This window comes from Pollicipes pollicipes, unplaced genomic scaffold (genome assembly GCF_011947565.3).
Source record: "Pollicipes pollicipes isolate AB1234 unplaced genomic scaffold, Ppol_2.1 Scaffold_4002;HRSCAF=4701_pilon_pilon_pilon, whole genome shotgun sequence".
NCBI classification, from domain to species: domain Eukaryota; kingdom Metazoa; phylum Arthropoda; class Thecostraca; order Pollicipedomorpha; family Pollicipedidae; genus Pollicipes; species Pollicipes pollicipes.
In genome coordinates this window covers 26,065,007-26,090,600 of record NW_023596420.1, presented here as the reverse complement: position 1 = coordinate 26,090,600, position 25,594 = coordinate 26,065,007, and the positions used below count along the sequence as shown (strand labels likewise).

At 56.7% G+C, this 25,594-nt stretch overlaps 2 protein-coding genes across 2 annotated transcripts; both read left to right on the top strand.

Moving 5' to 3' along the window:
* Positions 1-345: 345 nt before the first annotated feature.
* Positions 346-7,119, top strand: LOC119094290 (homeobox protein H17-like). Its single transcript, XM_037217362.1, has 3 exons — positions 346-373; positions 3,828-3,994; positions 6,920-7,119. Exons 1-3 carry the CDS (start codon positions 346-348, stop codon positions 7,112-7,114), a joined length of 390 nt encoding a protein of 129 aa, XP_037073257.1. The 3' UTR covers positions 7,115-7,119.
* Positions 7,120-16,337: 9,218 nt separating this feature from the next.
* CCT4 (chaperonin containing TCP1 subunit 4) lies at positions 16,338-24,931 on the top strand. The gene is made up of 12 exons (XM_037216740.1): positions 16,338-16,604; positions 18,518-18,570; positions 18,788-18,877; positions 20,152-20,403; positions 20,859-20,954; positions 21,345-21,506; positions 21,908-22,047; positions 22,485-22,689; positions 22,968-23,098; positions 23,648-23,858; positions 24,317-24,454; positions 24,743-24,931. The coding sequence occupies exons 1-12, from the start codon at positions 16,490-16,492 to the stop codon at positions 24,758-24,760; spliced, it is 1,611 nt and encodes a 536-aa protein (XP_037072635.1). The 5' UTR covers positions 16,338-16,489; the 3' UTR covers positions 24,761-24,931.
* Positions 24,932-25,594: the final 663 nt, after the last annotated feature.

Genomic DNA, 25,594 nt, shown 5'->3' with positions numbered 1-25,594 from the left:
GACTAACCAAATATCCAGGAGGCCTAGATGCGTGCTGTTGCTGTCTCGTTTTGAAACATGCCGCTCATTTGCTCCGCGTACCAACCACAGGCTTAGTATACCAGTAAAAATGCTTTATTTGTCCTCCTCGGCTGTAGTGAAACACTTAAACACCAGAATTGCTGCCATGTCAATGCCCGGACCTCGTTTAGACAGCACGAGAGATGTACTTAAGCTGTGAACTGTGCGCATTCTGTGAAGAAAGGCTGTTGGTGTTGAGATTCACAGTCACTTTGCTTAAACTATAATTATTTTTAAAAAGCCCTTTTCATGTTGTGAAGCGCCGGGTGGTGGTGCAGGGGCGATATGGGGACGGCGATGATGTGCCAGCGATGTGGGGACGGCGATGATGTGCCAGCGATGTGGGGACGGCGCTGATGTGCCAGCGATGTGGGGACGGCGCTGATGTGCCAGCGATGTGGGGACGGCGCTGATGTGCCAGCGATGTGGGGACGGCGCTGATGTGCCGGCGGTGCGGGGACGGCGATGATGTGCCAGCGATGTGGGGACGGCGCCCGGCCAGTCACCATGGTTACAGATGTAATCGGTGGTCACCGACGACTGGTTGGCGAGTGCCGCCGACGGACGTAGCCGGCCTTCACTGCCTACTGATCACCGACACTGTACTGAGCTGACGGGTCCTGGCCCTTGCCGTCTGGGGCCATTCATCCATTGCTGTCAATGATATGATGCAGCAACATTGATACTTAAGCAGTGGGATGCGTAGAAGAGAAGATCCACCTTTTTACAAATTCTGTAATTTAGACTGGTTTTGTTTTCGATGGGCCGGTGGTGATTCTACGGCCAGAGAGCAAAGCTGACCCATCGGCCGACTTATATGGAATAATTACGACCGCTATTCACGATCACTACGTTCGTGTGCGCATCAACTATTGTCCAATATCGGTTATCCAGAGAGCTATGAGACTTTTCTCTCATAGCTCATCCATGTGGCCATGACAACGTCGCGAGATGGAAGCGTGCCAGTTTCGTGAAAGCGTAAGCCCAAGAGTATTGTAATCCGATTACTGAGGCGCCGCGATGTTATCGGCCGCCGACTGTTGACGATAAGTGGCTGAATTTTTTGGCATTTTTATGGATGATTGCGCGCGCGGACGCCGCCGGGCAAAAGCTCAATTTGAGAGTTCTTGCGCGCGGCACCGACGTCGGTGCATTATGATTATCTGGGCGGTGCGCGTTACAAAAGGCGCCGGCCCTATCGCCGGCCGGCATCGGTTGTGCGTCCGGGCGGTCCGTGTCATCTGCATACCGCACGGGCCGGCGGCCGCCTCCCGGCCTGCTGGCCGCCACGCATCGGCCGGAATGCGGGTTGGCGCGGCCAGCGCGCGGCCAGTCGGCCGCCGACCACGTGCCGCCCGTCGGGTCGGGTCGGGCCAGGCTAGGCCAGGTCAGGTCAGGTCAGGTCAGGTCAGGTCAGGCCAGGTCAGGCCAGGTCAGGTCGGGTCGGTTTGGGTCGGACCAGGCCAGGTCAGGTCAGGTCAGGCCAAGCCAGGCCAGGTCGGGTCGGTTTGGGTCGGACTAGGCCGGGTCAGGTCGGGTCGATTTGGGTCGGACCTGGCCAGGCCAGGTCGGGTCGGCTTGGGTCGGACCAGGCCAGGTCAGGTCAGGTCAGGCCAAGCCAGGCCAGGTCGGGTCGGTTTGGGTCGGACCAGGCCAGGTCAGACCGACTCGAGGCGGTTTGGGTCGGACCAGGCCAGGTCAGACCGGCTCGGGGCGGGTCGGGTCAATCTGCGACACCGCCCGCCCGCAGGCAGGCGGCACATCGGACGGCGTGATGAGGATTGGCGGCTGTGGAGGCATCAGCCCTTGTCGTCGTCGACGGAGACATGGCCGACAATGTAGTCACGCAGCTCAAGTCATAGTGAGCGAACTGGGTCGGTGCTCTGAGACTCAGTAACGTGCAAATGCTGCACAGCTATGTGAACCATGTTCTTGGTCAGTAAGAAGGCAGAAGTAAGACGATTAGTAGAGGGTGGTAAGAGGATTAAAAGGGGACATCGTCTATTTGTCACGCCGAATACATCCGTCCCTACCGTTACTATTCGTCCTCATGGGTTGAATAGCGTGGAGCTAGCCAAATATTTGTGAACGCTGCGAGTGCGTATGCTCATTCCGTACCCACACTTGGCTGCGGTTTCTCAACTGCGCAGATTGCTGAGATCTGACGAAGACCAGCGGATCCAAGGTTTGCGCTCGAGCGCTTGTGACCTGTTCACACATCTATGCCGCCCATCTGTGACGGCATGATTGCTCTTTTTTCTCTCTCCGACAATCCTGTCTTTGTTCTCTCTCCGTCAATCCTGTCTCGGGTCACTTGCAGTTCGCATTCTGGAAATGTTTGGCAACTTTCAAATGCTACTTGGGATGTCAGGCAGTTGCGTGCACTAAAAAGTGCTGGTTTTATTTCTCATAAAACAGGCAAAATGTTTAATTCCCAGGAGCGGCTTTAGGCCCGCAGCGATACCAAACAGCTCACAAATTGTCACTTAAGCTCTGTCTGGCCGCAATGCCACGGACGAAGACACCATCATGACAGCTCCATTACAGCCTTCTCGGCTGTCAGGATATCCATGTCATTGCCCGTAGTTTAGCAGAATTATTGCGGCGTAAAAAGAAAAAAACTGACAACATAAAGCAGTCGCGGGGTATGCTGAAACTGTACCTATGCAGGTATTAACTAAAAAATATTGCTCCTGACACAAAAACAACAAAATGATTGGTAACCGTGATGTTGCAGGAAAACAGTATCATTTCAAGTAGTTTGCACGTGACATGGAAATAGTTTGGCGCGTCTTTAAAAGAGCTATTCTTCTTTTTGCAGACATCCGCATGGAGTTGCAACCAGTGGTTTCAAAGCTTCTGGCTTGAAAATGGACCGACGGTCGAGCTGGGCAGGTCGACTGTTCAACTTGAAAGCATGTTCCAGATGAGACTGCTAAGAAATGCCTGTTGCTAACCAATCTCGTTGAGTGAATTAATTCCTTTGGAACATCTCGTTGCCGGAAATTTGCAGTCAAACCCTGACTGGGTAGTGGTAATGTTAGCAAATGGGTACATAACGATCACTGCGAACAGAATATTTCCCATGTTTTCGATCAAATATTCTTATTCACGTCTTTCGATCCCGTAGCGTACCGAATGTTGATCTAGATGGTATGTCGACGGGCGAATAACTTCCGTGAGATTCCGTCTCGATCTGCTTACTACACGTTCCGTCAGAGCTCCTTTAGGCATTCTTTATAGGCTCCATGTTTTGCACTGCTCAGCTCACGGACTCATACCCTCGCTAAACACGTACGCACGCACGGACGCACGCACGCACGGCCGCAAGCACTGGGTATCGCGGTGTCCGGTGAGGTAGTGGGTGACGTGCTGCAGTGTCCGGTGCCAGGTGACGTGCTGCAGTGTCCGGTCCCATGTGACGTGCTGCAGTGTCCGGTGCCAGGTGACGTGCTGCAGTGTCCGGTGCCAGGTGACGTGCTGCAGTGTCCGGTCTCAGGTGACGTGCTGCAGTGTCCGGTCCCATGTGACGTGCTGCAGTGTCCGGTGCCAGGTGACGTGCTACAGTGTCCGGTCTCAGGTGACCTGCAGCAGTGTCCGGTGCCAGGTGACCTGCTGCAGTGTCCGGTGCCAGGTGACGTGCCGCAGTGTCCGGTCTCAGGTGACGTGCTGCAGTGTCCGGTGCCAGGTGACCTGCTGCAGTGTCCGGTCCCAGCTGACGTGCTACAGTGTCCGGTCCTCAGTAACATCTGTTGTGTCCGCTTCAGGCCCGAAGAAAGAAGGCGTCCAGAAGCGGCGGCTGGGCCGCAACCCTCGCATCCCCTTCTCCACGCACCAGATCGCCCTCCTCGAGCACAAGTTTCGCCACAAGCAGTACCTGAGCAGCTATGACGTCACAGAGCTGGCCTCGCTCCTCTGCCTCTCACAGACTCGGGTAAGCACCACCTCTGGAGGAGTACACGCTTCTCTTACGAGCCCGGGTAAGCACCACCTCTGGAGGAGGACACACGCATCTTATATGCCTGGGTAAGCACCATCTCTCGAAGAGGACAATCCTCTTACAGGCCCGGGCAAGCACCAGTGCTCAAGGGGAATTCGCTGCTCTTGCGGACTCGGCAGCCCTAAACCAGGGCTCACTCTTCTCGCGGGACGTGCTGTGTCCCGATTTAGGAGGAAGTCTCACTCTTCCCACAGACGCAGTCAGGTACCAGCTGTGGGGGATTTGCTGCTCCCACAGATCCGAGGAAGCGTTAGCTATTCTAAAAAATCATTCAATCCTAAGTGGGGTGGCTGATAATTTTTGTCAGCAAGTGAATCAATAGCTGCAAAATAATCCATAAATATCTGACTGCCTGTGTTGACTGGATGCGTTTCGCTTCGGTATCTATGTCAACATGCCTTGCTGCCATCCCTATGGCAAAGGGAATGCTGGTAAAAAGCGAGCCGCCTGGAAAGTCCATGACACACTTCCAAACGCACATGCCAGTCGTCCCAAACCGACGGCGACGAGTTTGTCAAGCGTGCTTAGCCATCACCAATGAATTCCTGAGTCCCAAATAATATCCCTGGTGCATCATGAGACCTTTTAGCTCGGAAAGGTTTGGAACTACTGGCATACTTATGTTTCTTTTTTATACATCCCGGTTCATATGGTGCTCCGATGATAATGGCCGTGGTTCTAGTGCGAAATATTTGAGGGTCGTCATTCCCCGAGGTAAGCTGTTAGTCCTATAGATGACGAGGGCTGATCGATAACAGGCCCATTACCAGGCGGTCCTTCCGCCCTGAACGAGGCCCTGGTCAGGACCGGCGCGCCCATTCAGAGCCGGCCGTCGTCAGCTTTGTCCGCGCGTGGCAGCTTTCATCGGGCTTCTCAGCTGTGGACCAGCCACATTCCGCGCGCTCTATCGGCATCTGGATCACACGCGGAGCGGCCGGGCCGGCCCTCCTTTTGCATGAGCTGTCCGAGCGGCCGCTCGAGCCGCCGCCGGTCGGGCGCGGGCCGCCTCGTCGACGGATCCCCGACCGCCTGCCGCTTTGTCTCGGGGGTGCACGTCCCATTGGCCGCCGCCTGTAATTTTATAGGGGGATTATCGTCTTGTTTATAGTACATTAGAGCTGTTGATGTTGTAGGTGAACGCGGGCTGGTGTGTCAATGCGGGTTTATTTATGGCGCTAACGGCTGATTAGCCGGCAACAGAGGGATGGGAGCGAGAGCGCAGCCTCGGCCGGGGGGCCGAGCTCGCCCCAGCTGGCCACTCCACAATAACAATGTGGCCCCGGCGTGGCGCGGCGCGCGGCAGAGGCGCCGCCAGGTCCAGCCCGCGTGGGGAGACCCGTCAGCAGGCTCTGACACAGCCCGGCGTGGACCGGTGGCGCAGCGGCGTGCCACACCGGACGCGTGCGGCCGCTCAACCGACAACTGTCATGGGTTTCCCCCGAGCGTGATTTGCTGCATCCGCCACTGGTCGCCAGGTGACCAGAGCTGTCCAGCTTCTGGTTCACCGGCTCCGGCTGCCTCGCTTTGTGGGTCCTTTCAGTCTGTGTTGCGGTCGACTACTCACGCGACGGCGCTGGCCAAAACCTATTAAAGTTACGTCTACCTGCTCGGGTGCTCACGCAGCCCGCATTACTCAGATAAGGATTTTTTGGCGGGAGGACACAAAATGGTCACAGCAAGTCGAAGCGCCCCTTAACCCAAAATCATCGGGTGCCTAAGAAAAGAAGACGAACATGACTTACCAAAATGAGCGTTGAACATTACGTTTCGTGGCGCGAATGCTCGTGAGTGGTTACTGTACATATTGACAGTTGGTGGTGCTTCTCATTTTAGACATTCCTGCTTAACGTAAGCTACGTGATTCATTTAAGGGAATGCTCCACATTTGAAGGTGCTGAAGCAAGCATCAGATATAACGAAACAAGCTCACTTATAGCTATAGGTGTAGTTTTAAGTGTAAAAGACTGCTCTATACAGTACAATGTCTTTACTCCACTGTTTCTCTATCTCTCTCTTTCTTCCTATGCTCATCAATACGTCATTGTGTGATTGCGTCATGAAGCGTGTGCATGACGTTGAGGTGCTGCAAAGCTGGACGTGGGAAACTGCCATCTTAGCACTCACTTGTAGTACTTCGATCTCTTGAGATGTGGCCGTGGAGGTGCTGGAGGTGTTTGCTGAATCAAATATTGTTATGTGCTCGTGTTTTGGCCTTTTCTCGTGGTGTTATTCCATATTTATCCGGGAGGTTAAGGAGTTTCCTTGAATTCACATGCTCGGTTACGGCGGTATTCTTAACTTATTCGATAACAAGTCTTATTTGCAAAGTAGCAAGCACCCGTGTCAACTCTTTATATCATGTAGCACGAAGCGTGATCTGTGATTGAAGCCAGCACTGGCTGCACAACATTGTTTAAGGGCCAATTGGCCGCTGTGGTATCTGGGAGCCGTGTTCACGCAACGATATGTGAACAACTCGACGATTATGTTGTTTTTGGCCTTGATTCGCCGCATGGCCAATAGGGCGGAAAAATTTGTATGACGTTTCTGTGGTGCCATGCGTGACTGGATGACCTTGAAATAGTCTGCACGAAACAGTTTGCACAGCTTCGCGGGCGTGTAGCTTAGGAACTAGAGGGCTTCAGGCCTTACGAAGGGCAGGACTGTGAACTGCACAGAATAATCTTCAAGATAGCTATTTTAGTTCAAAGCCCTTACAGATGCCAAGTACTCCCTTTAGAATTCGCCACGGGTTCAGACGCCACGAGGTGCATCTGTAACACTGCCTACCATGCGGATACCGATCCAGAAGTTTTGATGTGACCCGAACCGTCACTAACACCGCCTGTGCGCCTCCAGGTGAAGATCTGGTTCCAGAACCGTCGCGCGCGGGAGCGCAGGGACCACGAGTCGCGCTGCCGCACCGAGCTGCCCTCCACACTGTCAGCGTTCCGGCCGGTGGTGGCGGCGGCCGCCTCTCCCGCGGAGCTGCCGCCTCCAGACGCTGACCGTCACGAGGGCTCAGCAGCGGCCGCGGAGAGGCTGCAGCCCTGAGACGGTCAAGAGGGCTTAGCAGCGGCCGCGGAAAGGCTACAGCCCTGCAGCCGGCTCCGATGGGAGCGGTCAGCGGCGCTGAGGCCGGTGTCAGGGGTCCTGTCAGCCGAGCCGCCGTCGAGACAGCGGAGGCGCGGTGACAGCCAACCTCGGCTCGGCTGGCCGGCTCTGAGGACGGCCAGCCTCGGCTCGGCCGACGGCCTCTGAGGACGGCCAGCCTCGGCTCGGCTGGCGGCCTCTGAGGACGGCCAACCCCGGCTCGGCTGGCGGCCTCTGAGGACGGCCAACCTCGGCTCGGCTGGCGGCCTCTGAGGACGGCCAGCCTCGGCTCGGCCGACGGCCTCTGAGGACGGCCAGCCTCGGCTCGGCTGGCGGCCTCTGAGGACGGCCAACCCCGGCTCGGCTGGCGGCCTCTGAGGACGGCCAGCCTCGGCTCGGCTGGCGGCCTCTGAGGACGGCCAGCCTCGGCTCGGCTGGCGGCCTCTGAGGACGGCCAACCCCGGCTCCGCTGGCGGCCTCTGAGGACGGCCAGCCTCGGCTCGGCTGGCGGCCTCTGAGGACGGCCAGCCTCGGCTCGGCTGGCCGCTTCTGAGGACGGCCAGCCCCGGCTCGGCTGGCGCCCTCTGAGCTGGTCGCTGAGAGGCTCCGTGGCCGCTGCCAGTCACACTCGTTGTTGACCGCTGTTTTAATGTGCGGAGAGTGAGAGCCATGTGCTGCTTATCAGTGCGCCAGTCTGCACGCATACAGAAGGGCGTCACAGATACGTGTTACCTCAGGCTTATCTGTCCTCGGTCGACGGGCGTTTTGCGTCGCGACAACTATCACAGAGACTCCCATCACGGTGTGATGAATACTCAGCAGCGCGGGGCATCACGCTCCAGGTCGGCAGGTCTGTCGCGACGCGTGGGCGCATGGCCACCCTGAGCACCAGCCGCGCCGTTTTGAGCGGGCTGCTGACAGGGACACCGCGCGCCGCGACCCGGCCGGCTCTCCAGCACGGGGAAGCGAGGCGTGTGTCGCTCTGACAGGCGGTCTCTGCCGTCGGTCCGCCGTCGCGCCTGGCAGCCGGCCCTAGGTTGTGTTCGCACCCAGGTACCGGTGATAGGGCCATTGGTTGTTATGGCATGAACATATAATACAAGAACAATGAAATGTATTTTTGAAGGCATCCAAGGTGACAAGCCAATTGCCTGATTTTTCCGACAACGCAAATCCACTTTTCCAGCTTTTGTTATTGAAAGCTTCGGCTCTCAACGCATTTGAACCCTGTGCATTCAAGACCGCAACGCGTGTAAGCGGGTATGGAGACGGCAGTTGGGTCTCATCACGGCTTTATTGTCACCCATGCGGCCAGACATGACCGAGGTCTGCTATCTCCGTAAACGACTGACTGTCAAGACGACGCAGGCATATGGAATAGTCAGCCAGTTCTAAAATTCAGCCCAACATTTTCCGTGCTGAACTATTCCTGCAATCGCAATCTGAACGAGATGAAAAAGTGTAACACGCCAGCAGGACTGTGGCCCCGGCGCGCGCCAGTCATGCGACCTTCCACACGCAGAATGAGGCTTACAGCAATACCCACACGATCGACACCATTCGCGGTGCAACACGTACAACAGGTGATTAAGCATTCCATCTTTTTGCTAGGGGACTGTGTCAAACTAAACTCTTACAAATATCTGAGCGTATCTCAGAAGGCACCTCGTGAAGTCCCACTTGATCTAGGTAGTGCAGGAATCGCCGCGTCCTACCGCCATCGCGCGCCCGCCGCACGCACTCGAGCCTGCACACTGTGCGGACAGATGGCAGCAAGTCCGTCGTCAGCGCCCGTCTGCTCAGCAACAGACTGGGCACGGCCGGTGCGATCCGTGTAGTCTCCGCCCAGACCGCCTCCTTGACGCCGTCCTCATCGTATCTCACCAGCTGCAGGGCGGTGGGCTCGGGTCGGCCGCAGGGGGCGAACTGTCGCCGGGCCGTCTGCAGTAGGTCAGCGCAGCGGCTGCCGGCGGCGCGCTGCCACTCAGCCGCCGCCTCGGTGCCCCGCTCGCCGGCGCGCTCCTCCAACACGGAGCGCGGCTGCTCGCTCTCGGTCATGTCGGCCACCGGCCGGCTCTGCCACCAGCTGCACATAACGTCGCGCTCGGCAGGCGCCAGCAGCGCGTCGGCGGCCGAGCGGCTCTCAAGGAGTTCTGCCAGCGCGGCCACACCGGCGCCCAGCACAGCACGCTCCTCACGGGGCATCGGCGCCACGCGCGGAGCTGGCTCCGGCTCGGCGGCCGGCTGGACCGGACTCGGCTCGGCCGGCTCCTCGTCTGAGAACAGGTCCGGGTCGACCAGACGCCAGCGGCGCCGCAGATGGCCGGCAGCAGACGCCACCGGCGCCGGCGGGCTCCAGCCGCTCTGGCGTCGCCCTGCCTGTAATGTCAGCGACGGCGGCGGCGGTGGCGCATCCCCGTCCGGCACCGGCCAGCCATCGGTGGTCGGCAGGCGTAAGCTGCTCGGCAGCTGGCCGAGCAGCGCAGCCTGGTCGGCCGGCGCAGCGGCGGCCAGCACGCGGCGCGTGTCGACCACGCCGGAGGCTGTGGCGCCCTCGCACAGCCACTGCAGCTGGAGTAGCGCGCGGCGCACGTCGCCGGCCGAGGCGGCCGCCAGCCGGGCGGCGGCCGGCGTCGGCAGCAGCCAGCCCCTGGCGAGCGCGGCCAGCGTCAGGTGGCGCTGCAGCGGGCCGGCCGGCGCCGCTGCCAGCCGGATCAGTCGGTGCGGCAGCGCGCGCAGGAGCCGGCCGCGCGCCTACCGACGGGTCGCCGCTGGTCAGCACCATCGGCCGTTTGGCGGACGAGGCCAGACCGGCGGCGGCCGCCACGAAGCCGTCGTCCAGCTGCTCGGAGGCCAGCTGGACGTCCTCCAGCAGGATGAGACTACGCGCCGAATCCGGCTGGTCGCCGGCTGGCACGTTCAGCTTGTGCGACTGGGTGGCTTCAGACAGCCGCGAGCAGAGCTGGCGGCCGGAGCGGCGGCTCGAGGTGCTCACCTCCAGCACCTGCAGTCGCGAACAGTGCGCGTCAGACGCTGACACCAAGCCGCAGCCAGGTACCAACCGCAAGGCCACACGCACGCATCCCACAGAAGAGAACAGCGTGGGGGTGACGGGCGCCAGACAACATACAGCGTCCGGCCAGCTGCTGTAACTGATACCCCGCCACAACTGCCGACATGCGGCTGGCACGTGCCGAATCCGATTGGCAGTGTTGCACACGATCCGTCTCGGTAGTTGCCTTCGTATTAGCACCCCATAACTTACTTGTACCAGAATGCGAGTAGAAAACGCCGGCCCAGCTAACATGTGGGGACCAAGGCCCCCAAACAACGAAAAAGAAAAGCCGTGCATTATTGGAATAATCACAATGATATCCCACCAGGCTTCAACAAAAATGAAACATTGAGTACCTATCGAAATAATGCTTAATGTGCTCAGTACAACAATCAGAACAGCATCGAGCGAGCTGTTTTGATCACACCCAATGATACTCGCTACACGTGGGCGCCACCCGGCGGTGGGCGTATAACACCACGATCAACAAGACGCGTCACTGGTTGGACCCGACGCGGCAGTCGCCGCACGTGTACACACCTGGAAGCCGAGCTGCGCGGCGGCGGCGTACACGGCGCTGGTCTTGCCGCAGCCGGGCGGGCCGAGCAGCAGGACGGCGCCGTCCGCCGCCGGCTCGTCGCTCAGCTCGTCCCAGTCGGCGGCCGGCGCGCGCCACTCTTCCAGCCAGGTCTGCAGAGCGTCGGCCGCCGCCGCCGCCGAGCCGACGAAGGCAGCCGGCTGGCGCGGCCGCAGCGCGCCGCTCCAGAGGGCGTCCGCGGAGCCGGCCTCTCGACAGGCGGCCAGCAGGTGGCGCAGGGCAGCCGCGTCCTCCACCCAGTTCAGAGCGGGAAGCTCGGTCGGCTGCGGCTGCGGCCGCGCTTGCCGCTGCGGCACGGTCACCGCCACACCAGCAGTTAAAGAGCACGAACTGACTGCACTGTTAGCCGTCACATGGTCGACGTCATATCACCAGGCCCCTCCGAGGCCGGCGCTGTACCAGCAGGCCCGGCCGAGGCCGGATCCGTACCAGCAGGCCCGGCCGAGGCCGGCGCCGTGCCAGCGGGCCCCTCCAAGGCCGGTTCCGTGCCAGCGGGCACCTCCAAGGCCGGTTCCGTGCCAGCGGGCCCCTCCGAGGCCGGGGACGCCAGCGGGTGAGCAGCGTCAGAGGCAGCGCACGGCTCCGTGTCGGCGCCCACGCGCGCGGCTTCAGAAGCCTCAGCTGGGAGCGTGCGGTGAGCGGCCGCACGCGCGGGAATCGGCGTCAGGCGCGTGAACACGGCCGGCACGCCGGACAGCGGCAGAGGCTCACCCCGCCATCGGAGGCCGACCAGCTCGGCGACGGCGGCCGCCGACCAGACGGCGTCAGCGTCCCGCTGCTGCACGTGACTGACATCCGGAAACAACGGCGTCAGCGACTCCTCCAGGCGTCTGATGAGCAGAGCAAACACCGGCTGTTGCACCACACGACTGACGGGATCACAAGCTGTAAGCGCTCTGGCTAATTATTCACATCAGCAAACTGTAATGCAACTGGACACAAGTCAATGGGTATGATCAGTGGATGCGACAAACTCAATGGATATGAGCAAACTGGCCAAGTCCACCGAAATTAAACTTCACAAAACGTACATCTACCTCTGACGACACCTGCCCGTTGTATATCCGAACGGAGCTCACCTAGCCACATCCGCCTGCAGTGTCAGTCGCTCGGGCACGCCGCTGGAGAGGAAGGCCCGGCGCGCCGCTGTCCGGCCAGGACTCTCGGCCGGCGCCGGCGGCGGTGGCGCCGGCGGTGTCACCGGCGCCGGCCGACCGCCGCGCCGCAGCAGCTGGAACGCGTCGACGGCGGGCCGGCCGCGAGCGGACGTGTCGCGCAGCACGACCACCTCGTCGTCAGAGCCGGCCGACCGGTCACCGGCGCTCTTCACAGATGTCACCTCCGGCCCGCTGGCGCTGGCACGCCTCCGACGGCTGGCGCGCGGCTCCCCGCGGCACGGCCTCTTGGAGGGCCTCAACTCAACCTCGCCGTCACTGGGAACCGCTGAACGGGTCCTGTGCGCGGAAAGCCTCGAGGCAGCTTGGACGGGTATGACCTCAATGTCATTCTCAGTGGGGGCCACGCGGCGGTTCTGCCGAGCTGATCTCATAACCTTTTTGACGGATGTGACCTCAATCTCGCTGTCACTGGGTACCACTCGACGGCCCTTACGCGCTGAGGACTTAACGGCCTTTTTGACGGGTGTGACCTCAATCTCGCTGTCACTGGGTACCACTCGACGGCCCTTACGCGCCGAGGACTTAACGGCCTTTTTGACAGGTGTGACCTCAATCTCGCCGTCACTGGGTACCGCTCCACGGCCCTTACGCGCCGAGGACTTAACGGCCTTTTTGACGGGTGTGATCTCAATCTCGCTGTCACTGGGTACCACTCCACGGCCCTTACGCGCCGAGGACTTAACGGCCTTTTTGACGGGTGTGACCTCAATCTCGCTGTCGCTGAGTACCACGGCACAGCGCCTACGAGCTGAGGATCTTACGGCTTTTTTGGCGGGTGTGACATCGATCTCGCTGCCGCCGGCCAATACTGGGCTGCCACTCCGAGCTAAGATCCTCCCAACCTTTTTGACGGATCTCGCGGCCTTTTTGATGGACGTGACCTGGCCCTCTCCTTCACTGGACACGGCTGGGCACCCACTTCCGTCCGCGCGGCGTCTCTGCTTCCTCACGGAAGATCTCTTCACGACTGCGGTTTGGCGGAGCTGCTGGGCGCGGCTGTGGGGCCGGCCGGCCGTGCTCGCCCCCTGCACCGCCCCTCCGGCGCGGCCCGGCCGCCTGCCCGGCGTAAACTCTCGCTCGCTGTCGCTGGTCGCGCCGGCCGGCTCCGGGCGGCTGACGGCGCGGCTCGAGCGTCGGCTTGGCGTACCGCCGCCACCGGCGCCGGCCTCCGGCTGACCGGTGCTGTTCGGCAGTCGGCTGCGAGTGGTGCCGGTGCGCTTGGGGCCGCCGACCATCGCGTTCTTCGAATGGCGAGATTTCTTTATTTGCTTCTTGGCAGATGTTGAGCTGGCACGCACTGACGCTTTGTCTCGCTTCGTGGATGCGTCAGGAGCTAACAACGCGTCGGACTTAGTCCCAATCTCTGGGTTTACCATAGGGTCGGGTTTTAAGACAGTGCCCCCTTCCACCCGGGGACCGGACTCGCCCCAGTCTCGTTTGCATCTCGTTGCTTTGGACGCTTTTGTTTTGTTTTCTTGCTTACCATTTTGCTGATGTTCCCATTCAAGGTCGCTCTCATCCAAAACCTTGGGCCGCGTTTTCCGGATCTTCTCGCATCCATTGTCGTTTGGAGGGGAGCCAGATGGCGAGAACTGACGAGGTCCGCGGTCTCTGCTCTTCGCACTGCATGTTGATGGCCCTCGCTCGTGGAGTTCCGTTGATTTGGACGTCGCGCGTCTCTTTTTCGCCGGTCTCTCGCAGTCTTCTGGTGCAGAGTCCACTGTCTTTTTCCTTCGTTTGGCTGAAGCTGTGTTAGGGTTGAGCACTTTCGAAGACACAAACATGCGAGAAGGTTCTCCATTTTTTGAACCATGACAGGATTCAAAGTTGTCGATACAGGATTCAGATGACATACTACACATGGAAGCCTTTTTTGAGAATATTGAGAAGAACTTGGCAGGGCGAGATTGCTCTTTGATGATAGAGTACTCCTCCCCAACACAGGAAGATTGCTCTTGGATGGTAGAGCCCTCCTCCTCAACACAGGGAGATTGCTCTTGGCAGGTAGAGCCCTCTTGCCCAGCACAGGGAGATTGTTCTTGGATGGTACAGCTTTCCTGCCCCAACACAGTCATCTTCAGATGAATACTCCACTGATTCTTTGGATTTTGAAAGGATTTTACTCCACACTCCCTTCTTTTTACTGGACTGCATCAAAATCTTGAAGGGGTTCAGAGATGATGTCTTGCTAGTGATGGATTGGGCTGTAGTCTCTTCACTTTTCAGTCCATACCCAGCATCCTGTTTTTGTTCCTTAGGAGTGACAGGTGTTACTGGACTTTCATTCTGCTGTTCATTACAAACATATTTGGAAGACGAGTCTCCATGCTCGCATACAACATCCAAAGATCGTTGAATTTGCATTCTCCATTTGTCCAGCAGCTTTTGGTTCTCTGATCAAACTTGTGCTGCTTTTGGAGCCCTTTTCTTTCTTTGCTGGTATTACTGAGACATCTTCAGTCTCATTTTCACTACCTGCCTGATTTACCCCACTTTTACTGTGGTCCTGGTCATCTTGTGAGCTGCCAAGAGCACATGCATTTTTCTCCAGTCCACCTTCAGTTGGCTTAACTTTTCTCTGGAAGTATTTGAATAGGGTCCCTGCTTGTGACTTTTGACTGGCAGATCCAACAGGCCCAACTTCTAAACAGGTTTCCATTTCCTTTTTACAGTCTTCCATAGCAAACTGTGCATCCCCAAACAGGCAGCATTATCTGTGGATAGAACAAATTAATATCTCAGACTACAGGAAAATGAAGGAAACAATCTAGCACTTTCATTTAATAATCATCCATCTTCTCAATGCCAAGCATGCTTTCACTGTTAGGCCTATTTCATAATGACTTGTGCATCAAATTATGAATTTTATACTGTACTTTAAAAGCTGCATTGTATAGTTCAAGACGGCTATCTCAAATTATTTCACCCACCCTGAGGGTACAAAATTATTCACAAACCTCATATTTTCGGAAAAGTACTTCAATGGGACATCACTTCATTCATCGTCCTTTTTATTCTGCTCTGACATTTTTATATCACTTTCACCTTAGCCTGCCTTTGTTATTTACAGGTTGATCTATACATCTTACATGCCTAACTGTCAAATCATGTTATCACATTTGCACATTTGCCACAAGATTGAGGCCAAATACAAGTTTGCCTTAACAAGGGCCTGAATTTTAGGATAAAAGCATTCTCCATACTTTTCTATTTGCATTAACTCAATTCTTCAGGCTGCAAAACTTATGCCATCAAAACTGCCACAGGTCATAAACAAGATCAAAAGCATGAAAGAGTTTCAGTAGGAAAACCATGCTCAGGATGAAGATAGGATGCATGTAGCAGATTGAATACTGGCCAAGTGGGCTGGCCAGCTGATGATCTGTAACAGTCTAGCCAGACTGTAAAATATGTTTTCTGTTAGGTTTAGACCATTTCTGTTGTAACACGGTTAGATGTCCAAATGTGGCATGAATTGACAGACTTCAGGGGTTTGTCCTAAAATTTCAACACACCAGATTTTTCCACTGACCCCGTGAAATCATATCTGCAATACTTGAGAAAATGGGTATTAAGGACAACACAAAATGCAGCGAAATACCAGATGAACCTCACGACCTGAGCTACAGAGAGTCATATCACTAACATCCCGGCTTAGTCCTAACTAGAAAGGCTCGATTTCTCAGTAAATAAGCAACGCGCATCCCCAACTCCCCACGCACACGCAACCCTGTACCGTGCGTTCTTGCGAGCAGGGTAACAGCACGCTACGGCCGCACCATCCATACACAACCAGCGCCACACATTATCAAACTGGAACACCAAGCCAAAACCACGGTTGTTACCGGACATCGAAACGCAACGCTAAATCAAAGATGCGCCGCTGCTTACTTCGCGCCATATTTCAGGTGATATGGAAGAGCCAAAATGCTTCCATATGAAATTCCAGGGAAAACCTTGCAATGTAGTAAATAAAGCTGCTTGGTACGAAAATAGGCACGAACTCTAATCTTAGACTAATTGAAAAACAAGCTTTATTTTGTCTTGTTAAAATTTATGAATTTTGCTAGTTTCTGTTCATTTTTTATGCTTGTTTCCTTCAATAACGCGAAGCCGAATGGGAGTTCCAGATCATTCTCTCTATACAATTCCGACGCAGGCAGCACGGAAGACGCCTTACCGGTAGGCACAGAATTTTTACAAGTAATTACATTAAATGACGTCATATATCTTCAAATCTCTTCAGCCATTCGCCTATTACCTCGAAAAATTCATGCCAGGATCTTTATTACGTCATTAACACAAAATACATATTGCTTCCGAGTTGTTCCACCTCGTGATTGCTCGTGACCGTCTACCCAAATTGTGTGGTTGGGAGTGACCGCGCGGTGAGGTTCCTCGTGGAAACGGGCGTCGTTGGAGAGGGTATTGGAGTACGTGTGACTAGTCAGTGATCTAGGTCTAAAGCTGTATATTCCATCAATCAAAGTGAATTATCCATCATCATGGTCCAACCTGCAAAGGCTGCCAAAATGAATCAGTCGTCAAACAAGCAAGCCGCATTCAAAGACAAGACGAAACCGGCGGAAATTAGAAGCAGCAGTATTACGGCCGCCAAAGGTACGCACGATTGGTGGTTTCCTAATATGTCTTTGCCTCGGCTCATTTTGTTTTCTGATATCTTGCACCCCTTTCCCCCAACTTGCTGGTGATAACCTGGCCTGGCTTAACCTCTTACCTGATTGCCTGATAACCTGGATTCTTCACCCATCCGCCAGGCCACTCTTCAGCATAGTGTTGCAAAAGGGTGCATCTGACTGGCCCTAATGATGTTTAAGATATGAGGAAAAAATGGCATGATTGGCCTTCATACTTACCAGGCACATTTGGGTGGAAACTATCCAAGCAACATCATACTTGAAACTTTAGCTCTTTGTGCTGAATATGCTTGGCCACACACCTGACTGAGGGCTCTTGGATTTATGGCATGCATGCACTGAAATGGTAATATGTGCCACACCTGTGCTGGATATGCTCTGGATAACTTATTTTTTGCAGTTTTATTGTTGTGCCAAGGGACCCCATACCCAGTGTTTGTAATGTATATAATAGCATATGCAACAGCAATGTGCCTTCTGTCTCATTACTTATTGAAAAATGCTGAGTTGGGAAATCATTGTGATTCTGACAGACTTTGAGCAGAGCAGAAGGGTTAATTAGTTATTCAGCGAATGTAGATTAGAAGATCAAGGAAATTTTGAAATCTTCATCAGGTCTTAAAATATTGTGCCTGTCCACAGTAGAGAAGACTACTATATCATTCTGGGTGGGGTCAGACCTGCCCCAGATATATAGATCACTGGTGTACCACCTTTTGCAGACTTGTACATCTATGCATCTGTACCCTGAGATTTCACTATGTTGACTGTATCAGTGTTAAATCAAATGTGGGGCTACACCCTGGCTCCTATGGTATGTGTACTTATGGATTGGGACATGATATTTATAATCCTCATTGTAATACTTTTCACACATTCCTCATAGGTAGATTTCATATAGAGAGTTAATCCCATACTCAGTTGACTAATTTAGCAATAAACTATCAGCACCATATTTTGCTCCTCTCCCATCTTGATATCTTTTTATAAAAATCATTTAAACCTTTGGGATAGATGGATTCCTGGAATCAGGGTTCATGCTAAGGCATGCTTGTTTTGTGCACCCAGACCCCTACCATTCACTCACATAATTTTAGGTCAACAGCAGAATTTTGTGGAAAAAGGTGGTAAAATTAAAGTATGCTGTTATGCTTGACTCTGTCTTGTCTGCCCCCTGATATCGACTTGCATTTAGCATGGCTGCTGCTATCAACTGCGGGTCATATATGTTTGTTGAGAGCAAATGCTATTATTTATATCACCATTAATATTGTCCTGTCATTGTATAAACAATGTACACAATGGAATGTTGGTAGATTGTTTGTGTTGAGTGTGGGATACTAATGGTTCCATTTTGAGGAATAAAATTTCAAATTTCATCATCTTGCATTGATCTTGTGTGATGTAAAAGTTGTTTTCTAGCATTGCCTTCCAATAAATGAACATACATTTCAGTGGTCACCTTGCTGGTATGATTGGACCAGTTCTCGAGCATAATGCTATGTTTTCTAAAAGCTTCCTAAAAAGCATCCTGGCATAGCATGGCACAGGCAAGAACAACCCAGCCCAGGTCAGGTCAGGCCTGGTCAGGTCAGGTCAGGTCAGGTCAGGTCAGGTCAGGCCAGGCCAGGCCAGGCCAGGCCAAGCCAGCCCTTTCCTGCCCTGCCCTGCCCTGCCCTGCCCTGCCCTGCCCTGCCCTGCCCTGCTCAACCCTGCTAGACCCAACAACATCTGCCCTTACCCACTTCCATAGAGTCTTTGCATGTCCTCCAGAATCACTTATCATGGGATGACAAAGGAAAGTAAGGATCATATGATTGCCTCTGTCTGCTCCAAACAATGGTAGCATTTACACTGCCTCTTGTTTGTTTGCAGCTGTTGCTGATGCCATCAGGACAAGCTTAGGACCAAAAGGAATGGATAAAATGGTAAGTGATGTCACTAACATTTGGTAGCTCCTCACATGGTATTTTTGGGATAGGTTTCAGCTAATTCTGATCTCTTTTGTACTTGATATATGTATAGAGAGATGATGCTTAACTTGAATGCACTTTCATAGTTATATGTGGATGTGTTTCATTCTGTATGATGGTTGCAAGCTTTCCACAAAACAAAGAATCTATTTAACATTGTGTCTCTCTCCAGATTCAAGAACCTAAAGGTGATGTAACAATCACAAATGATGGAGCAACAATCCTGCAACAAATGAAGCTAGCACACCCTGCAGGAAAAATGGTGAGTTTAAGAAAGGCTGATTGCTTAGTATGTCTCAGATGGCTTTGTCAGTCCTGGAACAGATACAGCATGTTTACTACTATGTTTCAGGTTTCTTTGTTAGTTAGGAACAAGGCAGCTGTGTTAAGCATACTGAAAGGAATTCACTGCTGAAGAACTGATCATCCTTGATGCAGCTGATCATGGTCATCCTGATGAAAATGACCATTCCTGATGATGATGGTGGAAGCTGACCATCCTTGATGTCCAATGCCATGCACAGTGTGTGATGCTGACCCACATGCCCTCCCCTTGATACCTGGTGCCATCAGCAGTGTGTGACACTGACCCACATGTCCTCCCCTCGATGCCCAGGTTTTAGCAGCATGTGATGCTGACCCACGTGTCCTACCCCGACGCCCGTTGCCATCAGCAGTGTGTGACGCTGATTCATGTGCCCTCCCCTTGATGCCTGGCACCATCAGCAGTGTGTGACGCTGACCTGTGTGTCCTACCCCGATGCCCGGTGCCATCAGCAGTGTGTGATACTGGCCCCATGTGTCCTCCCCTCGATGCCCAGGTTTTAGCAGTATGTGATGCTGACCCACATGCCATCCCCTTGATACCTGGTGCCATCAGCAGTGTGTGACACTGACCCACGTGTCCTCTCCTCGATGCCCAGGTTTTAGTAGCATGTGATGCTGACCCACGTGTCCTACCCCGACGCCCGTTGCCATCAGCAGTGTGTGACGCTGATTCACGTGCCCTCCCCTTGATGCCTGGCACCATCAGCAGTGTGTGACTGCTGACCTGTGTGTCCTACCCCGATGCCCGGTGCCATCAGCAGTGTGTGATACTGACCCATGTGTCCCCCCCTCGATGCCCAGGTTTCAGTTGCGTGTGATGCTGACCTGTGTGTCCTACCCCGATGCCCGGTGCCATCAGCAGTGTGTGACGCTGATTCACGTGCCCTCCCCTTGATGCCCTGGTGCCATCAGCAGTGTGTGACGCTGACCCGAGTGTTCTCAACTTGATGCCCAGTGCCATCAGCAGTGTGTGACGCTGACCCACGTGTCCTCCCCTTCGATGCCCGGTGCCAGCAGTGTGTGACGCTGACCCATGTGTCCTACCCTGACGCCAGTTGCCATCAGCAGTGTGTGACGCTGACCCACATGTCCTCCCCTTGATGCCTGGTGCCATCAGCAGTGTGTGACGCTGACCCACGTGCCCTTCCCTTGATGCCTGGTGCCATCAGCGGTGTGTGACGCTGACCCGTGTGTCCGCCGCCGTGCCAGCTGGTGGAGCTGTCGAAGGCGCAGGACGCCGAGGCCGGCGACGGCACCACGTCTGTGGTGATCCTGGCCGGAGCCCTGCTGGACGCCTCTCAGAAGCTGCTTGAGCGGGGCATCCACCCCACGGCCATCTCGGAGGCCTTCCAGGCGGCCGGCCAGAAGTGCACCGAGATCCTGTCCGATATGGCCACGCCCGTCGAGCTGTCGGACCGCGACAGCCTGCTGAAGTCGGCCGCCACCTCGCTCAACTCCAAGGTGGGTGCGGACCTGGAGCTGGGGTCGGACCGGAGCTAGAGCTGAACCCGGGACCGGACCAGAGCCGGACCCGGACCAGGGCCGGACTCGGACCCGGACCCGGACCCGGACCCGGACCCGGATCTGGTGCCGGATCTGGTGTCGGAGTAAGGAGTCAGTGTCGGAGTCGGAGCCGGACGGGGCCGTAGGCCGTCGGCCGCCGGCAGCCGGCAGCAGGGTACAGGCGCGGCGCCTGGCGGCCCTGAGGGGGCCAGACAATGATAGGCTGCAGGCGTATGTCGTATGATCACTCAACCCACTGCCGGTCCTTCCTGGGGTAGATTTAAAATGTCCTTATTCGCCAGCCACTCTGATGATGAGATTGAGCTGATGATCCCGCGGGCTGGTCTTAGACGCCTACGGGCCTGTGCCGCCTGCACTCGTGCTGACCCGATGGCGGTCGGTGTCCGTCTCAGGTTGTGCACCAGCACGCGGGGACGCTGGCCGCCACCTCTGTTGATGCCGTCCTCAGCGTCGTCGACCCGACCAAGGACACCAACGTCGACCTCAAGGTCAGTGTCGGCAGGTCGGCGGGTACGGTGGCCATGTGTCAGGAGCAAGTGATGCGTAAGGCTAGGCGGGCCAGTGCATCAGCCGTCCGGCGTTTGTTTTAGATTCGTGCACACTTCACCACACCAAGGTCCGCTTAGGTCATGTATGTGAGCACCCAAAGTACTGCTGGGAAGGTGTGCGTTGTCCTGCATGGTTCTTATCGTTGTGGTGGTCGTTCTTGAGAGGCTATGCTTTAACCTGTTGTGCTGCTGGTGGTGGCCGTCCTGGAGAGACCATGCTTTAACCTGTTGTGCTGCTGGTGGTGGCCGCCCTGGGGGTGCCATGCTGGGTTATGTGAGCGTCTGGCCTGAGTCCGACTCCACTAACGGCAACCTCGGCGTCTGGCGCAGGACATCAAGATCATGAAGCGGCTGGGCGGCGTGGTGGAGGACACGGAGCTGATAGACGGCGTGCTCTTCGACCAGAAGGGCGGCGGCTTTGGCGGCCCCACCCGCGTGGACAAGCCCAAGATCGGCCTCATCCAGTTCTGCATCTCGCCTCCCAAGACTGACGTGCGTTGGGCAGTGGCAGCGATCGCTGGTTGGCGCTTACGAGTATCGGTGCCGGTCTCACGTCTATTGATATCGAGGCAAATCAAAAATATTGACAATTCAGTTGAAATTGGGTCCAGTTAATGGTGCAACTAGAAATTATTGTGCAGGTGTCGAGCGCGAGCATGCATGGTGGAACGCAGCTAACTGTTGAACTGCTGCAAAGCTGACATAAAATTGTCATTTTCGAGTGCATCAACGTGTGTATGAGGGGTGACGATCTGGCCTGAGCACATTGATAGCACACTAGTGTGATACCAGCTGGTGGAGTCAGGCTGTGGCCGCTGTGTGTGCGCACAGCGCGCCTCCGGCGCTGCCCGTCCGTCTCTGTGACGCCTGACGCCACCGCTCCTTACCGACAGATGGACAACCAGGTGGTGGTGTCCGACTACGCGGCCATGGACCGCGTGCTGCGCGAGGAGCGCCAGTACCTGCTGAACATCGTCAAACAGATCAAAAAGGCCGGCTGTAATGTGCTGCTGGTGCAGAAGTCCATCCTCAGGTGAGCGGAGTGGAGCTGATGCCGGCCGGGCCAGCTTCGGCCAGGTCATGATGTGGAAGTCCATGACGGCGAAACAGAAATGCTTTCTGTTGCATTGCAGCGACAGCGAGATGCACTTGTGCATCCATTCACAGATGCGAGTGGCGGTAGTATCGTAGGGTAGCGCGTGCGGTTGTCTGGCCGTGCTGACTCCGCCCCGCCCCGGCTCCGGCCATCCCCGTTCCTCGCCTCGCCTCACCGCACCCCGCCCCGCTCCAGCCCGGCCCGGTGCGGTCGGTCGTCCCCGGTCCCCACCCCGCCCGCTGCCTGCCGTCCTGGTCTCGACCTCTCGCCGCTCCGCCTCTTGCCGCCCTGCCCTGCCCCGCCCCGGTGCCGGCCGGAGTGCGCCCGCCGTCGGCCGCCGCCCGTAACGCCGGGCTGCCGTCTCCCGTCGGCAGGGACGCCGTCAGCGACCTGGCGCACCACTTCCTGGCCAAGATGAAGATCATGGTGGTGAAGGACGTGGAGCGCGAGGACGTGGAGTACGTGTGCAAGAGCCTGAACATCCGGCCGGCGGCCTCGCTGGACCACTTCACGGCCGACGTGCTGGGCTCGGCCGAGCTGGCCGAGGAGACGCAGGCCGGGCCGAGCAAGATGGTCAAGGTGAGAGGCGCCGCCGCCGCCCAGTCGGACCCGGGCGGGCACCGGCCTGCGGCCCGTCACACTCGGGCTTGTTCTCTCGTATGACTGGCGCTCGCACGCTTCGGGGCCGTTGGGTCGCGTGCGTTAGACGGCGCCATGCGTATGAACTGTGTTCATTCCTTCGTGTCTGGTAAACGGCTGCCGTCCGAGGCCGTGCTGGAGGTCGCGCCCGCCGCCCGTGCGTCGTGTGCAGCGTTGACTGGCGGGTGCGCTGACGGGTGCCGCGTCTGCCTGGCCAGATCACGGGCATCCAGAACCGCGGCCGCACCGTCACTGTGCTGCTGCGCGGCAGCAACAAGCTGGTGCTGGAGGAGGCCGACCGCTCCCTGCACGACGCCCTCTGCGTTATCCGGTGCCTGGTCAAAAACAGGTCAGTCCGGCCGCAGCGGCCCGCGCTGAAGCCGCTGCTCACCGATGGTTGTGTCTGATCGCAGATAAGCCGGTGGTGGTGTGGTGCACACGCGGCGCACCGGGCCGGACCGGTTTGGTCCTGCGTGAACTGGCTGTTACACCCGGCCTGCTAGAGTTGACTGTGCCACTTGTTAAGTATCGTACCCGTCGCACCTGCGCCGCTTACTTGTAACTGGCGGTGATTTATTTCAGACTCTGTGACATGTATGGATGCCGGTCTGGGTGCGCTGGGTAAAATAGTGTGTAGTGCACATCTGGAGCACAGCTTTGATTAACTGAACATCTTTCCCTATTGTGATCCACATCTTTGAGGTCCAGCACGATTTTGTCCCCGCGTTCGTTAGTGTCAACTGATTTTCGTCTGACATCAGACATCTGGTATGGTATGGTATAGTATGGGACATCTGGTAACTGACAGGGCACAGCGGCATCCTGGTGCCATGCCGTGCTGGTCGGCGCCGTCCCCTGACCTGACCTGACCTGACCTGGGCTGTTCTCCGCTGGCCAGGGCGCTGATCGCGGGCGGCGGCGCGCCAGAGATGGAGATGACGCTGCGTCTCTCCGAGTTCTCGCACTCTCTCACCGGCGTGGAAGCCTACTGTTTCCGGGCGTTCGCCGAGGCCATGGAGATCATCCCGTACACGCTGGCCGAGAACGCCGGCCTCAACCCGATCGCCACCGTCACCGAGCTGCGCAACCGACACGCCAAGGGCGAGAAGGTCAGGGGCCGGCCGGACAGACGGCGCAGTGGCAGGCGGCAGGCGGCAGGCGGCGCCGGCAGGTGGAGAACGTGAGAGTTTAGTGTCATGCGCCGACAGGCTGAGCACATGAGGGGACGGTTGGGTACCGGAGGGCCAGAAGGTTAGCGTCTGGAGTAGGGCAGTTACAGGGCAGGCGGAGTGACAGGTGGCACCGAGGCAAGGAGCTGTCTTTTCGAGCTTCCTGTCGTGGGGCTGCCGGTGAGCCGTTCCTGACGTCCGCTGTGTCCGATGATTCGTTCCTGACGTCCGGTGTGTCCGGTGAGCCATTCCTGACGTCCGCTATGTCCGATGATTCGTTCCTGACATCCGGTGTATCCGACAAGTCGTCCCTGACGTCCGGTGTGTCCGGTGAGCCGTCCCTGACGTCTGGTGTGTCCGGCGAGCCGTCCATGATACCCTGTTCTCCCGTCGCACAGAACGCTGGCATCAACGTGCGACGTGGCAAGATCACCAACATCTTGGAGGAGAACGTGGTCCAGCCGCTGCTGGTGTCCGTGTCGGCCATCACGCTGGCCGCCGAGACCGTCTGCTCCATACTCAAGATCGACGACGTGGTCAGTTGACGGCCGGTGCCGCCGCGTACCAGCACGCTCTGGCGGCGCGTCGTGGCAGGCAGCCGAGTGTGGTGCTGCCCTGTGTCCATATCTGAGCGATCGCGTGGCCCCAGCTGGCATGGAGCGCATCTGAACGGCCGTGGACGGGGGCCGAGCGGTATTGAGAAACGAGAGAATGGATACTTCCATGTAGAACAGCATTCTCCTGTCCCTCCAGTTGCCAGCGTGCCACAGCGTCCACTGCTATGTTCGGACCCCGGTGATGCTAATGGACGCGTCTGTTTTCAGATCAACGTGGTCAACTGAGGCGTGGCCGGAGCTGCTGCCGTGGCTGCTGGCGTCGCCGACTCCACCCATGTTGCCGTGTGATTCGTCGCCTCTGTTGGGGCCGCACGGCGCCCTAACCGGCCCGTATTGATTAACGTTACTCTTTCTGCACGTCATCGCGCGCTGTCCTTAATACAGTGTAACACACTACGCTGACTTTGTGCGACGGCCTGGTGGCCCCACCGCTCCACGCTGGTGGTCTGTAGTTTGTCGGTCTGTGGAGTTTTCGGTCATGCGGCGTACTTTGCACACAGTGTTGGTCGTAGACGTCTTGTTGACAATTTTACAAAGTGCATACCCAAGAATTATTCGCGTTGAGTGGCAAGGCTCTGCCGTTACGCAATTAAAGTCTCGGGAAAGCGAGTGCCGAATTCCTTCGAAATATGTAGCTGCCATTGTTTGCTGGTGAGTAGCTGGGAGGCCTGCCCTCCACTCGCCAGTCTGTGGCCACGTCCCACACCGATGGAGCACACTCGCCTCTGTATCCTCTATTCGCTGTGCGCTGCCTCCCCGCAGCGTTGGTTCATCCGGGGCAGGCTGCACATGCCGGTCGTGCCTGCCAGCTCTAGCGTACCCTGGCGCGGGTCCCGCTCGAACGCCGAGCACAGGTCCCGAGGGGCTCCATGGGCGGCTTTAGTCTCGGTGGTCGCGGATGGACCGCTCAGGTGCATGTACTGCTGACCTACCGCTATTCACTCCCCTTTATCCATAGCCCTGAAGTGGTCATGAAGGGTCGAAAGGGCTCTGTCCAAACGATCGGACTACGAAGGGCGTGTCCCAGACACCCCGTAGTTTTTGTTTCGTCGGGGACAC